The 15,357-nt window shown below is 36.5% G+C and overlaps 1 protein-coding gene across 1 annotated transcript in view; it reads right to left on the reverse strand.

The window, feature by feature from the left end:
- Positions 1–15,357, reverse strand: part of AGMO (alkylglycerol monooxygenase) — a 403,245-nt gene that overhangs the window by 178,913 nt on the left and 208,975 nt on the right. Inside the window, exon 12 of the mRNA XM_055420518.2 lies at positions 3,168–3,273. Within this exon, the coding sequence (XP_055276493.1) occupies positions 3,168–3,273 (106 nt within the window). The remainder of the gene's footprint in view (positions 1–3,167; positions 3,274–15,357) is intronic.

The raw sequence follows: 15,357 nt of genomic DNA on the forward strand, positions 1-15,357 counted from the left end.
AGGCCTTTTGATGAAAGTGAAAGAGGAGAGTGAAAATGTTGGCTTGAAGCTCAACATTCAGAAAACAAAGATCATGGCATCTGGTCCCATCACTTCATGGGAAATAGATGGGGAAACAGTGGAAACAGTGTCAGACTTTATTTTTTTGGGCTACAAAATCACTTCGGATTCTGATTGCAGCCATGAAATTAAAAGACGCTTGCTCCTTGGAAGGAAAGTTATGACCAACCTAAATAGCATATTAAAAAGCAGAGACATTACTTTGCCAACCAAGGTCCGTCTAGTCAAGGCTATGGTTTTTCCCGTGGTCATGTATGGATGTGAGAGTTGGACTGTGAAGAAAGCTGAGTGCTGAAGAATTGATGCTTTTGAACTGTGGTGCTGGAGAAGACTCTTGAGAGTCCCTTGGACTGCAAGGAGATCCAACCAGTCCATTCTAAAAGAGATCAATCCTGGGTGTTCATTGGAAGGACTGATGCTAAAGCTAAAACTCCAATACTTTGGCCACGTCATGCGACGAGTTGACTCACTGGAAAAGAGTCTGATGCTAGGAGGGATTGGGGGTAGGAGGAGACGGGGATGGCAGAGAATGAGATGGCTGGATGGCATCACCGACTTGATGGACATGAGTCTGAGTGAACTCCGGGAGTTGGTGATGTACAGGGAGGCCTGGCGTGCTGTGTTTCATGGGGTCTCAAAGTCGGACACGACTAAGCGACTGAACTGAACTGAACTGAACTGAATGGGTACTAAATCTCTTACATAGATTGTCACATTTAATTCTCAGAACCCTTTTTGATAGACATTATTAGTTTCTCTCTTTACAGATGAGGAAGTTAAGGCTAAGAATGTTTATGTGATCAAGTAACTGTGCAGGGACACACAGCCAGTAAATTCCTGAGCCAGGAATCAAATTTAGACAATGTGGCTCAAGTGTTAACATTCACTTTCACCTACTGACTAACTTAAGTAAAGAGATAGCATTTTAATCCTAGATTTCATCCCACTCAAAAGCTGGCTCCACTACACTACCCTTCACCATCCCATCATCAAAAATGGTAATCATATATTTTCACATTTACAAGATGGATAACTTAAGAACCTACATTCTCTCATTGTTTTGGAGCATTTAAGGTAAACTATCATAGTATACCCAAGAGTAGGTTTATGAAGTGGAATTACTGTGTTTCATCCCTACAATTAGAATATCTTCCCCTCTATAGAATGTGAAAACACTATGATTTTAGATTTTAAGGTTTTTTGGCATTTTTATTTCTTAATTTCATTAAACATATACAGTTTATGCTTTTTCATTTCAATTTTGGGTTGTAACCTCAAGAAACAAAATATATGTAGATGTATAAACTTTATTTAACACCTATTTAAATGCATAGATTAGATGATATCCAATATACCAATTCTAAGATTTAATGCTTCATCATTTTTAATTCAGATATTTTTAGTAATAGAAATATATTTACATGGTTCAGAAAGTTTAAGGTACCAAAAATACAAACTTAATGAATAATCTTTCCTCTATTCTTTTCTTTGAGCCACACAGTTCACTTTCCCACAGGCAACCATGTATTAGAATATTGATTATATTTCTGGAAATATTTGCAAACATACAAAAATATTTATATGTATATTACTCCCCTTCCTCATTTTTATACAATGTGCTTTGTATGGTAGCACACTTCACATACTTTACAGACTCTCCTGTATCATGTTTTATTCTCTCTCTTTTCTCTCTCTCCATTATATATATATATTTACATACACACACACACACACCTGTTGTTATTGTTATTTAGTCACTAAGTCATGTCCGAATCTGCAACCCCATGGACTGTAGCCCTGAAGGCTTCTCTGTCCATGGGATTTTTCAGGCAAAAATACTGCAGTGGGTTGCCATTTTCTTCTCCCTGGGATCTTCCTGACTCAGGGATCAAACCCGCATCTCTTGCACTGCAGACAGATTCTTTACTGCTGAGCAAATAGGGAAGGCCATACACATGATGGAGCAAGCTCAAATATATATGTATTTTTAATAAATGCTCCATACTGGTATTAAAGACTCCCCTGTTTCCCCTGCTAAATGGATATTCTTCTTCATTATGTTAACCATAATTTTTAAGCAGTTTCCTATTAATGGCTTAATAGGACATGAATGATTGTTAATGACTTTTCAGCATTCCAATACAAATGACAAATATTCCATATATATTAATTCACATACGTATATCATTTGTATAGCATAATTCCTAGGAGTGAAGTGTTGGATCAAAGGGTAAGAGTATTTGCAATTTGACAGATATCACTGAATTCTCTTCCAAACAGTCAGTCCCAACTTATAACTGTTACTCAGTTATGAAGTGTCTACTTCAATTTTTCCACTAACATTGGATAAAATGTTAGCATATATGTTTCATGCTTAAATAAGGTTATACAACACACATTCCAGGGATGTTGGCAGGTTTCTTAGCACCAGAGTTAAATGATATAACCTTAAATTTAAAAGACTAAAACCTTGTCCATTAAAGAATTAGTGATAAAAATAACATTTTAAACAGACATCTAAGATCTGAAGTCATAAATATGTATTCAAAGTTTCTATGTAGTTCTTAGAAGACAAGTTTTATTCCTAACAATTCAAGGTCAAATTAAACATATTTTCAGTTGTAGAAAGATCTCAATGACATTAATGATTTTATTTCTAAAGATTATTAACTTGCAGGTACTTGACAAAATGTCTCTTTTTTTTTTGGACAAAATATCTTAACCACAATTTTCACTTAAGAGCCCACAAAAGAAAAGTCTCAAATGGCACAGTCTCTGTCAAGAACTTTTTTGTAAAAATCACTTTTACTACTTGTTGAGAAAAAACTCTATGGCCTAATTTCTTTATAAACACCATGCGATGCAATTTGTCCAACCATCTTATGAAGGTTAATGATATCAATCCAAATTTAGAGAACAAAAAAATGAGACTCAACAATATTAACTAGCTCAAGGGAACACAACAAATAAGTACCATAAGTGAATGGGTAAAAATCTCCCACATGTACTAGTCACAGAATAAATAGACAAAAACATTGCTGAATGGATGAGTTAAATATGCAACCAATTTTTCATCCTGCTATAGCTATCTAAAGCAAATGTCTTACCTCAAAAGCGAATGAAAAAGAAGAGATGTGAGGCTTCAGATGACCTGATCGACAGAGCATTAGAAACACCAAGCAACGGAAAGCTTCCAGAACAGCTGCCTTAGGTCTGAAATAAAATGTCATTTACATGCATTACCTTTGAATGTTCTTTATTTTCCTATCATATAATAAAATGTATTGGTTTATTAACACATTTATTTTCATAATTAAATATAAATTATTGATAACTCACTGATTATTTTAATAATTAATAACGTTTTCATTTTCAAGAAACACCTAGTATTTTAATATATTTGAAGAGTATGTACCTCTGAAGCTGTTTGTAAACAGGCATTAAACTAAGACACAAAATGCATCTTTTTAAAGAAAATCTATTATTGATCAATGTATTACTTAGTTTGAGCATTGATGAATTGGGGTGAAACATTTTCAACTAATAAATAAAATATTAGACAACGAAATTTCTAGGGTTTAGAGACTAGACTCCCCTCACTCCCCCAATATCTTAATACTTCATTCATTTAATAAATGACTTCTTAGAAGGGCTGATATAGTTAACTACTCTAAAATAATGCTTGAATGGTGAAATATTGGGAACATGATAATATGTTGGTAATTCTGACACTATAGATAGCATGAATATAGATCTTTGTCAATAATTTTGTGATGAATGTTTTCTTTATAATACAGAATTCTTGAAACTCAAATTCTGACATACATAAAATATGTATGTGTATTTAAAACATAGTTGAGGGTCATATATAGGCATTTATACATTGCCTTATAATAGCAGTAGTATTATAATAGTAGTAGTATAATAGCTGCCTTATAATAGCAGCTTATAACAGCTGCTTTATCAGATTCAAATAAACTTCACAATGAATTCAACCAACACTTATTGTATAATTAAATATTTTCATAAAAGACAAATGGTATTTTTATGACAGGTACATTTTCTAATAAAATATTATTGAACTTATATCATTATAGTATAGCTATATTTTATTTAGCTAATTTAGAATATAGTAGTATGATTTTTGTATATGTTAAAAAAGTTAAGAAATTTTTCCCTTTGTAAAATAAATTTGTGTCATAACTGTAAACTATTTTCCAATTGATATTTGGGTAATTTTCAATGATAAAACAGAAAATAAAATGTCTATTTTAAAACAATTTATTTTTATTAATTGTGTTCTATGGCCTTCTATATTGTGAATTAAAACAAGCATAGGAGGGAGGGAACAAGATGGCAGAGGAATAGGATGGCAAAACCACTTTCTACCCCACAAATTCATCAAAAGAACATTTGAAAGCTGAGTAAATTCCACAAAACAACTTCTGAATGCCAGCAGAGGACATCAGGCACCCAGAAAAGCAGCCCATTGTCTTCAAAAGGAGGTAAGAAAAAACATAAAAGCTAAAAAGAGAGACAAAAGAGGATGGGACAGAGCTCCCTCCCAGGAAGGGAGGCTTAAAAAAAGAAGTTTCCAAACACCAGGAAACACTCTCACTGGCGAGTCTGTGGCGAGCCTTGGAACCTCAGAGGGCCACATAACCGGGAGGAAAAAGAAAGAAATAATTAAAACCCACAGATTACGCACCCAGCAGTAACCCCCAGCGGAGAAGCAGAGCAGTTGCCCGCATCCGCCATTAGCAAGCGGGGCCTGGGCAGGGAGGAGCCGGCTGAACTGCTTAGAGTGAGGACAGGGCCTGAATGCCGTGAGGGCAATCTGAGACAGCTAACTGGAGAGAGCAAAGCAGACTGTGGGATAACTACCCCGTGAAAAGGCAAAAAGTCCTAACCTAAGACTCCGCCAGTCCCACTCACAGAACAAAGGACTGAGCAGAGCTAGCCAGCTGCAGATGGCCCATCCCCCCACAGAGACAGGCAGGGGAGGGCAGCCAGAGCCAGAAGGGGGCAATCGCGGCCCCAGAGAGGCATCCAATACCAAACTGCAAGCAGGCTTCCTAGCTAACCAAGACTTCTTGGGTTTCTGGCTGGTCGACATCCGCCTGAGAAGATGCGACAGTTGTACACCCAGAAAACTGAGCAGGAGGGACCAGGGAGGAGATAAGTTGCAGCAACTGTGCTCGCCAAACAACTGGTCACCTGAGCTGCTCAGACTGGGGAAGGGCACAAAACGCAGGCCCAACTAAGTCTGTGCCTTTGTGGAGTACCTGAGTACCTGAACCTGAACAGCTTAGACCTGGGATGTACATGCAACCCAGCGCCAGCCTCAGACAGTTCTCAGCAGAGCAACCTAGAGCCTGTGCAGTGTAGACTGGGACAGCACACATGCCATGAGCGGGGGCAAACCCAGTGTGGCCAAGACACTGCGAGCACTCCCCACAGATGTAAGAGATATTTGTCTGCAGCGTTCCTCCCTTCCCAGAACAGGACTGAACAACTGAGTCTTAAAAAGTGTCCACCACCACCCCCTAGTGTCAGGGAGGAAATTAAACACTGAAGAGACCAGCAAACAGAAGCTAAAACAGAGGGAACCACCTTGGAAATGACAGATAGAGAAGTCTAGAGGCTACTCCAAGAATAAGACCGAAAACCAGAGGCAAGAGGCTTAAGCCCGAATCCTGAGAACACCAGAGAACTCCTGACTCCAGGGAATATTAATCGATAGGAGCTCATCCAACGCCTCCATACTTACATTGAAATCAAGCACCACCCAAGGGTCAACAAGTTCCAGAGCAAGACATACCACGCAAATTCTCCAGCAACACAGGAAAATAGCCCTGAGCTTCAATATACAGGCTGCCTAAAGTCACTCCAAACACATTGATATCTCATAACTCATTACTGGATACTTCATTGCACTCCAGAGAGAAGAAATCCAGCTCCAGTCATCAGAACACCGACACAAGCTTCTCTAACCAGGGAACCTTGACAAGCCACCCGTCCAACCTCACCCATAGCAAGGAAACTCCACAATAAAGAGAATTCCACAAACTGCCAGAAGACGGAAAGGCCACCCCAAACACAGCAATATAAGCAAGATGAAGAGGCAGAGAAATACCCAGCAAATAAAGGAACAGGATAAATGCCTACCAACCCAAACAAAAGAGGAAGAAATAGGGAACCTACCTGATGCAGAATTCTGAATAATGATAGTGAAATTAATTCAAAATCTTGAAAACAAATTGGAATTACAGATAAATAACCTGGAGACAAGGATTGAGAAGATGCAAGAAAGGTTTAACAAGGATCTAGAAGAAATAAAAAAGAGTCAATATACAATGGATAATGCAATAGATGAGATCAAAAACACTCTGGAAGGAACCAAAAGTAGAAGAAAGGAGGCAGAAGATAGAATAAGTGAATTAGAAGATAAAATGGTAGAAATAAATGAAGCAGAGAGGAAAAAAGAAAAACGAATTAAAAGACATGAGGACAATCTCAGAGATGTCTGGGACAATGTTAAATGCCCCAACATTCAAATCATAGGAGTCCCAGAAGAAGAAGACAAGAAGAAAGACCATGAGAAAATACTTGAGGAGATAATAGATGAAAATTTCCCTAAAATGGGGAAGGAAATAATCACCCAAATTGAAGAATCCCAGAGAGTCCCAAACAGGATAAACCCAAGATGAAATACCCAAAGACACATATTAATCAAATTAACAAAAAAGATCAAACACAAAGAACAAATATTAAAGGCAGAAAGGGAAAAGCAACAAATAACACACAAGGGGATCCCCATAAGGATAACAGCTGATCTTTCAATAGAAACTCCAGTCCAGGAGGGAATGGCAGGGCATACTTAAAGTGATGAAAGAAAATAACCTACAGCCCAGATTACTGTACCCAGCAAGGATCTTATTCAAATATGAAGGAGAAATCAAAAGTTACAGACAAGCAAAAGCTGAGAGAATTCAGCATCACCAAACCAGCTCTCCAACAAATGCTAAAGGACCTTCTCTAGACAGGAAACACAGAATGAGTGTAAAGACTCAAACCAAAAACAATAAAGTAAATGGCAACGGGATGATACTTATCAATAATTACCTTAAATGTAAATGGGTTGAATGCCCCACCCAAAAGACAAAGGCTGGCTGAATGGATACAAAAACAAGACCCCCATATATGCTGTCTACAAGAGACCCACCTCAAAACGAGGGACACATACAGACTGAAAGTGAATGGCTGAAAAAGACATTCCACGCAAATAGAGACCAAAAGAAAGCAGGAGTAGCAATACTCATATCAGATAAAATAGACTTTAAAACAAAGGCTGTGAAAAGAGACAAAGAAGGACACTGCACAATGATCAAAGGATCAATCCAAGAAGAAGATATAACAATTATAAATATATATTCGCCCAACATAGGAGCACCACAATATGTAAGACTAATGCTAACAAGTATGAAAGAGGAAATTAACAATAACACAATAATAGTGGGAGACTTTAATACCCCACTCACACCTATGGATAGATCAACTAAACAGAAAATTAACAAGGAAACACAATCTTTAAATGATACAATAGACCAGTTAGACCTAATAGATATCTATAGGACATTTCACCCCCAAACAATGAATTTCACCTTCTTCTCAAGTGCACATGGAACCTTCTCCAGGATAGATCACATCCTGGGCCATAAATCTAGCCTTGGTAAATTCAAAAAAACTGAAATCATTCCAAGCATCTTTTCTGACCACAATGCAGTAAGATTAGATCTCAATTACAGGAGAAAACCTATTAAAACTTCCAACATATGGAGGCTGAACAACATGCTGCTGAATAACTAACAAATCATAGAAGAAATAAAAATATGCATAGAAATGAATGAAAATGAAAACAGAACAACCCAAAACCTGTGTGTGGGACACTGTAAAAGCAGTGCTAAGGGGAAGGTTCATAGCAATACAGGCACACCTCAAGAAACAAGAAAAAAGTCAACTAAATAACCTAACACTACACCTAAAGACACTAGAAAAAGAAGAAATGAAAAACCCCAGGATTAGTAGAAGGAAAGAAATCTTAAAAATTAGGGCAGAAATAAATGCAAAAGAAAAAAAAGAGACCATAGCAAAAATCAACAAAGCCAAAAGCTGGTTCTTTGAGAGGGTAAATAAAATTGACAAACCACTTGCCAGACTCATTAAGAAACAAAGGGAGAAGAACCAAATCAATAAAATTAGAAATGAAAATGGAGAGATCAGAACCGACAACACAGAAATACAAAGGATCATTAGAGAATACTATCAGCAATTATATGCCAATAAAATGGACAACTTGGAAGAAATGGACAAATTCTTAGAAAAGTACAACTTTCCAAAACTGAACCAGGAAGAAATAGAAAATCTTAACAGACCCATCACAAGCACGGAAATTGAAACTGTAATCAGAAATCTTCCAGCAAACAAAAGTCCAGGTCCAGATGGCTTCACAGCTGTATTCTACCAAAAATTTAGAGAAGAGCTAACACCTATCCTACTCAAACTCTTTCAGAGGAAGGTAAACTTCCAAACTCATTCTATGAGGCCACCATCACCCTAATACCAAAACCTGACAAAGATGCCACGAAAAAAGAGAACTACAGGCCAATATCACTGATGAACATAGATGCAAAAATCCTTAACAAAATTCTAGCAATCAGAATCCAACAACACCCTAAAAAGATCATACATCATGACCAAGTGGACTTTATCCCAGGGATGCAAGGATTCTTCAATATCCGCAAATCAAAATGTAATAGACAACATTAGTTCAGTTCAGTTCAGTTCAGTCACTCAGTTGTGTCCGACTCTCCGCGACCCCATGAATCACAGCACGCCAGGCCTCCCTGTCCATCACCAACTCCCGGAGTTCACTCAAACTCATGTCCACAGAGTAGATGATGCCATCCAGCCATCTCATTCTCCGTCGTCCCCTTCTCCTCCTGCCCCCAACCCTTCCCAGCATCAGAGTCTTTTCCAGTGAGTCAACTCGTCGCATGAGGTGGCCAAAGTATTGCAGTTTCAGCTTTAGCATCAGTCCCTCCAGTGAACATCCAGGATTGATCTCCTTCAGAATGGACTGGTTGGATCTCCTTGCAGTATAAGGGACTCTCAAGAGTCTTCTCCAACACCACAGTTCAAAAGCATCCATTCTTCAGCGATCAGCTTTCTTCACAGTCCAACTCTCACATCCATACATGACCACGGGAAAAACCATTGCCTTGACTAGACGGACCTTGGTTGGCAAAGTAATGTCTCTGCTTCTTAATATACTATCAAGGTTGGTCATAACTTTCCTTCCAAGAGCAAGCGTCTTTTAATTTCATGGCTGCAATCAGCATCTGCAGTGATTTTGGAGCCCAAAAAAATAAAGTCTGACACTGTTTCCACTGTTTTTCCATCCATTTCCCATGAAGAGATGGGACCAGATGCCATGATCTTTGTTTTCTGAATGTTGAGCTTCAAGCCAACCTTTTCACTCTCCTCTTTCACTTTCATCAAGAGGCTTTTGAGTTCCTCTTCACTTTCTGCCATAAGGGTAGTGTCATCTGCATATCTGAGGTTATTGATATTTCTCCCGGCAATCTTGATTCCAGCTTGTGCTTCTTCCAGCCCAGTGTTCCTCATGATGTACTCTGCATAGAAGTTAAATAAGCAAGGTGACAATATACAACCTTGACGTACACCTTTTCCTATTTGGAACCAGTCTGTTGTTCCATGTCCAGTTCTAACTCTTGCTTCCTGACCTGCATACAGGTTTCTCAAGAGGCAGGTCAGGTGGTCTGGGATTCCCATCTCTTTCAGAATGTTCCACAGTTTATTGTGATCCACACAGTCAAAGGCTTTGGCATAGTCAATGAAGCAGAAATAGATGTTTTTCTGGAACTCTCTTGCTTTCTCCATGATCCAGCGGATGTTGGCAATTTGATCTCTGGTGCCTCTGCCTTTTCTAAAACCTGCTTGAACATCTGGGAGTTCACGGTTTACATACTGCTGAAGCCTGGCTTGGAGAATTTTGAGCATGAAATTAACAAAATGAAAAATAAAAACCATATGATTATCTCAATAGATGCAGAGAAAGCCTTTGACAAAATTCAATTTATGATAAAAATTTATCCATTTATGATAAAAACCCTCCAGAAGGCGGGAATAGAAGGAACATTCCTCAACATAATAAAAGCTATCTATGACAAATCCACAGCAAACATTATCCTCAATGGTGAAAAATTGAAAGCGTTTTCCCTAAAGTCAGGAACAAGACAAGGGTGCCCACTCTCACCACTACTATTCAACACAGTTTTGGAAGTTTTGGCCACAGCAATCAGAGCAGAAAAAGACATAAAAGGAATCCAAATTGGAAAAGAAGAAGTAAAACTCCTACTGTTTGCAGATGACATGATCCTCTACACAGAAAACCCTAAAGATTCTACCAGAAAATTACTAGAGCTAATCAATGAATATAGTAAAGTTGCAGGATATAAAATCAACACACAGAAATCCCTTGCATTCTTATACACTAATAATGAGAAAATAGAGAAATTAAGGAAACAATTCCATTCACCATTGCAATGAAAAGAATAAAATACTTAGGAATATATCTACCTAAAGAAACAAAAGACCTATATATAGAAAACTATAAAACACTGGTGAAAGAAATCAGACAGGACACTAATAGATGGAGAAATATACTGTGTTCATGGACTGGAAGAATAAATATTGTGAAAATGAATATATTACCCAAAGTAATTTATAAGTTCAATGCAATCCCTATCAAGCTACCAATGGTGTATTTCACAGAGCTAGAACAAATAATTTCACAATTTGTATGGAAATACAAAAAACCTCGAATAGCCAAAGCAATCTTGAGAAAGAAGAATGGAACTGGGGGAATCAACCTGCCGGACTTTAGGCTCTAATACAAAGCCACAGTCATCAAGACAGTATGGTACTGGCATAAAGACAGAAATATAGATCAATGGAACAAAATAGAAAGCCCAGAGATAAATCCACGCACCTATGGACACCTTGTCTTTGACAAGGGAGGCAAGAATATTCAATGGAGAAAAGACAATCTCTTTAACAAGTGGTGCTGGGAAAACTGGTCAACCACTTGTAAAAGAATGAAACTAGAACACTCCCTAACACCATACACAAAAATAAACTCAAAATGGATTAAAGATCTAAATGTAAGATCAGAAACTATAAAACTCCTAGAGGAGAACATAGGAAAAACACTCTCTGACATAAATCACAGCAGGATCCTCCATGACCCACCTCCCAGAACATTGGAAATAAAAGCAAAAGTAAACAAATGGGACCTAATTAAAATCAAAAGCTTCTGCACAGCAAAGGAAACTATAAGCAAGGTGAAAAGACAGCCTTCAGAGTGGGAGAAAATAATAGCAAATGAAACAACTGACAAAAGGTTAATCTCAAAAATATACAAGCAACTCCTACAGCTCAATTCCAGAAAAATAAATGACCCAATCAAAAAATGGGCCAAAGAACTAAACAGACATTTCTCCAAAGAAGACATACAGATGGTTAACAAACACATGAAAAGATGCTCAACATCACTCATTATCAGAGAAATGCAAATCAAAACCACAATGAGGTACCATTTCAAGCCAGTCAGAATGGCTGCTATCCAAACATCTATAAGCAATAAATGCTGGAGAGGGTGTGGAGAAAAGGGAACCCTCTTACACTGTTGGTGGGAATACAAACTAGTACAGCCACTATGGAGAACAGTGTGGAGATTCCTTACAAAACTGGAAATAGAACTTCTGTATGACCCAGCAATCCCACTGCTGGGCATACACACCGAGGAAACCAGAATTGAAAGAGACACATGTACTCCAATGTTTATCACAGCACTGTTTGTAATAGCCAGGACATGGAAGCAACCTAGATGTCCATCTGCAGACGAATGGATAAGAAAGCTCTGGTACGTTTATACAATGGAGTACTACTCAGCAATTAAAAAGAATACATTTGAATCAGTTCTAATGAGGTGGATGAAACTGGAGCCTATTATACAGAGTGAAGTAAGCCAGAAAGAAAAACACCAATACAGTATACTAACGCATATATATGGAATTTAGAAATATGATAACTATAACCCTGTATACGAGACAGCAAAAGAGACACAGATGTACAGAACAGTCCTTTGGAGTCTGTGGAAGGGGCGAGGGTGGGATGATTTGGGAGAATGGCACTGAAACATGTACATTATCATATGTGAAACAAATCGCCAGTCCAAGTTTGATGCATGTTACAGGATGCTCGGGGCTGGTGCACTGGGATGACCCTGAGGGATGGGATGGGGAGGGAGTTCAAGTTGAGGAACATATGTACACCCGGGGTGGATTCATGTCAATGTATGGCACAACCGATACAGTAATGTAAAGTAATTAGCCTCCAATTAAAATAAATAAAACAGAAATAAAACATACATAGGAAGAAGCACACAAAACAGAAAAATACAGCTCAATAACTTCCATCAACTAAACAGCCACATAAACACCACTCATCATCAGCACCCCTAGGCACATCTCACTTCTCCAGCGTTCCACCCTCCCTCTGCTATAGAAAGAATCACTACCTGTTGTTTATCGTTTATGGTACTCCTACCATCTCCTACTTTTTATTTACATTTTTATTGATTCAGTATAAATTCATAAAAACCATTTTTTACTTTTATCTTTTTTCTGTTTTTTGTAAATGGAACTATATCACGTGCACTTTTTTTGTATCTAGTATCTTTCCATCAGTGTTGTTAGTGAGATACATCGACATCTCTGCATACAGCAGCAGCTCATTCTTCACTTGTTATAGTATTCTGTTGTGTGAATAGACCAATATTCACGCATCCATCTTCCTTGGGAAGGACATTTAGATTGTTGGTCACACTTGTTTATTAAGAACAATGCTTTCTGAACATTCTTTTATATGCCTTTGGGTGAATTGGTTAGTATACACCTGGGATTGAACAGCCAAATTAACAAAATAGTCAAACATTCTTCAAATTAGGTATAAACCACCTTCTTCATAGTGTAAGCATTTCATAGCTTGTATTGTCAATTCTTTTAATTTTAGATATTTTTGACATAAGATCTTTGAAGTTTATAAAAAATTGCAAACAGCTTTTCCTACCTCAAAAATTTATGCTTTTTACTGCCTTATGAAGAGTTATTACTGACTTTCATAATATTATTATAACCTAATTCACCAATTTTTTCTATATTATGGATTGCTGTGGACCATTCAATGTTTTTACCTACTCCAAGGTTATAGACATATATTACTATGCTACCTGCTGGAATCTGTACTGACTTTCCTCTCACTTTAAAGTTTACAATCCCCTGAAACAAGAATTAATTTTTATGGAGTGAATTATTTGTCAAGTTTATTTTTCTTATTCCTATGTGGAAATCTAATTTTTCTAAGATGACGTATTGAAAAGACAGCCTTTTCCCATAGCTCTGCAGGGATGACTTTGTCAGAAATTAACTCATTATATATGCATAGATCTGTTTCTAAATTCTCTGTTCTAATCTTCATGCCAATAAAATATGTTTAATTACTATAAATTTATATCTTTATAGCCAGTAGTTCAGCTCCTGCCATTAAAAACAAAAAATCACAAGACTGTGTTGGCTATTATTAGGCCTTTGTATTTCCATATACATATATTTTAGTAAGAGTCTGTCAAATTCTACAGGGAAGAAACCTTTTATAATTTTAATTAAAATTTTACTGAGTATGTAAACCAACTGCAATGATTGTAATCTTCACAAAATTGAGCAATCTATGAGTATAGTATCTCTCCATTTTTTAATTATTTTTCATTATATTCAGGAGTTTTATAGTACGGTTTAGCGATATACTACTCATTTTTTAGGACTTTTTTTTGGTATTTGATATATTTGATCTTTTGCATAAAGTTTTTTATTTTCTAGTATATAAAAATATAGTTGATAATTTATTTAAAACTTTTCCTAAATTCATCCATTAATTTGAATAAATTCCCTATAGATTCCTTGGATTTTCTAATTAATTTACTACTCAGATTTCTAGATTAATTAATATAAATTAATTTTCTAATTCCTTTCAAATCTGTATGCCTTTTCTTTCTTTCTCTTTCATTTCTCCACTGACAGTTTCCAGCCTAGCATTAAATAACAAACATCTAACTGGTTCTCAGTTTCAAGGAAAATTTTCAACATTTCATTTCCTTTCCACAGTGACATATCTATATCCAGTATGAGTTCCTAAATAAGGCCAAAGGCAGTGGAGACATTTATATAAACATATACCATAACTTACTATACCTTAGGAGATAGTGCAATAAAATAAATAGCTTGCTATTCAGCTTATTTATTTGTATCCATGGAAATAAAAAAGTCTCATTAAAAAACAGAATACTGTTGCTATTGGATGATCGATGATTTTAGTAAGTATATGCAAACAATAGGATTGTGATCCTTAAAATGTGGTCCTGATGCTTTGGATCTGGGTTATTATTTCAGATTGTCTTCTGATTCAGTTTTTCTATTTTTCTTTTTTGTGGCTTAGTATGTATTTTATTTCTAATACAGAAAAGTAGGGATGAAAACCCAAACAAAATAAATGATAAAAATAAATACATTTTTTATACTGTATTGCATGAGGGTAAAGAACATAAACTTTAAATACACTGGTGACCCTCCATAATTACGGGTTTTGCAACTCAGATTCAACCAATCTAGATGAAAAAATATTTTTTAAAAATTTCAGAAAGCTTCAAAACACAAAACTTGGATTTGCCACTGCCAGCAAATATTCATGTAGCATTTATACTGCATTTATTATACAGTATACATTGTATTAGGTATTATAAGTGATCTAGAGATTATTTAAATTTATGGGAGCCTGTGCATAGGTTCTGTGCATATATATACATCATTTTATATAAGGGACTTGAGCATCTGCAAATTTTGGTATGAGGGGCTAGGTTCTGGAACCAGTCTCCAATGGATACCGAGAAATGACTGTACATACATTTAGGCATATATTGTGAACTATTCAATAGCAAAGGAAAATACACTAATCTTTTTTATATTTTATTAAGTACTCAGAGTTAGACTCTATGTTCTGCCAAATTAATCATTTTATTTTATGGGTTTTCTTAATATATTTGAAAAACCTAAATTCATCTAAAAGGCTTAGATTTATAATGAACCCTTGATATAAAAT

This window comes from Moschus berezovskii, chromosome 3 (assembly GCF_049115385.1).
Source record: "Moschus berezovskii isolate FMDL1 chromosome 3, NW_MosBer_1.0, whole genome shotgun sequence".
Classification (NCBI taxonomy): Eukaryota; Metazoa; Chordata; class Mammalia; order Artiodactyla; family Moschidae; genus Moschus; species Moschus berezovskii.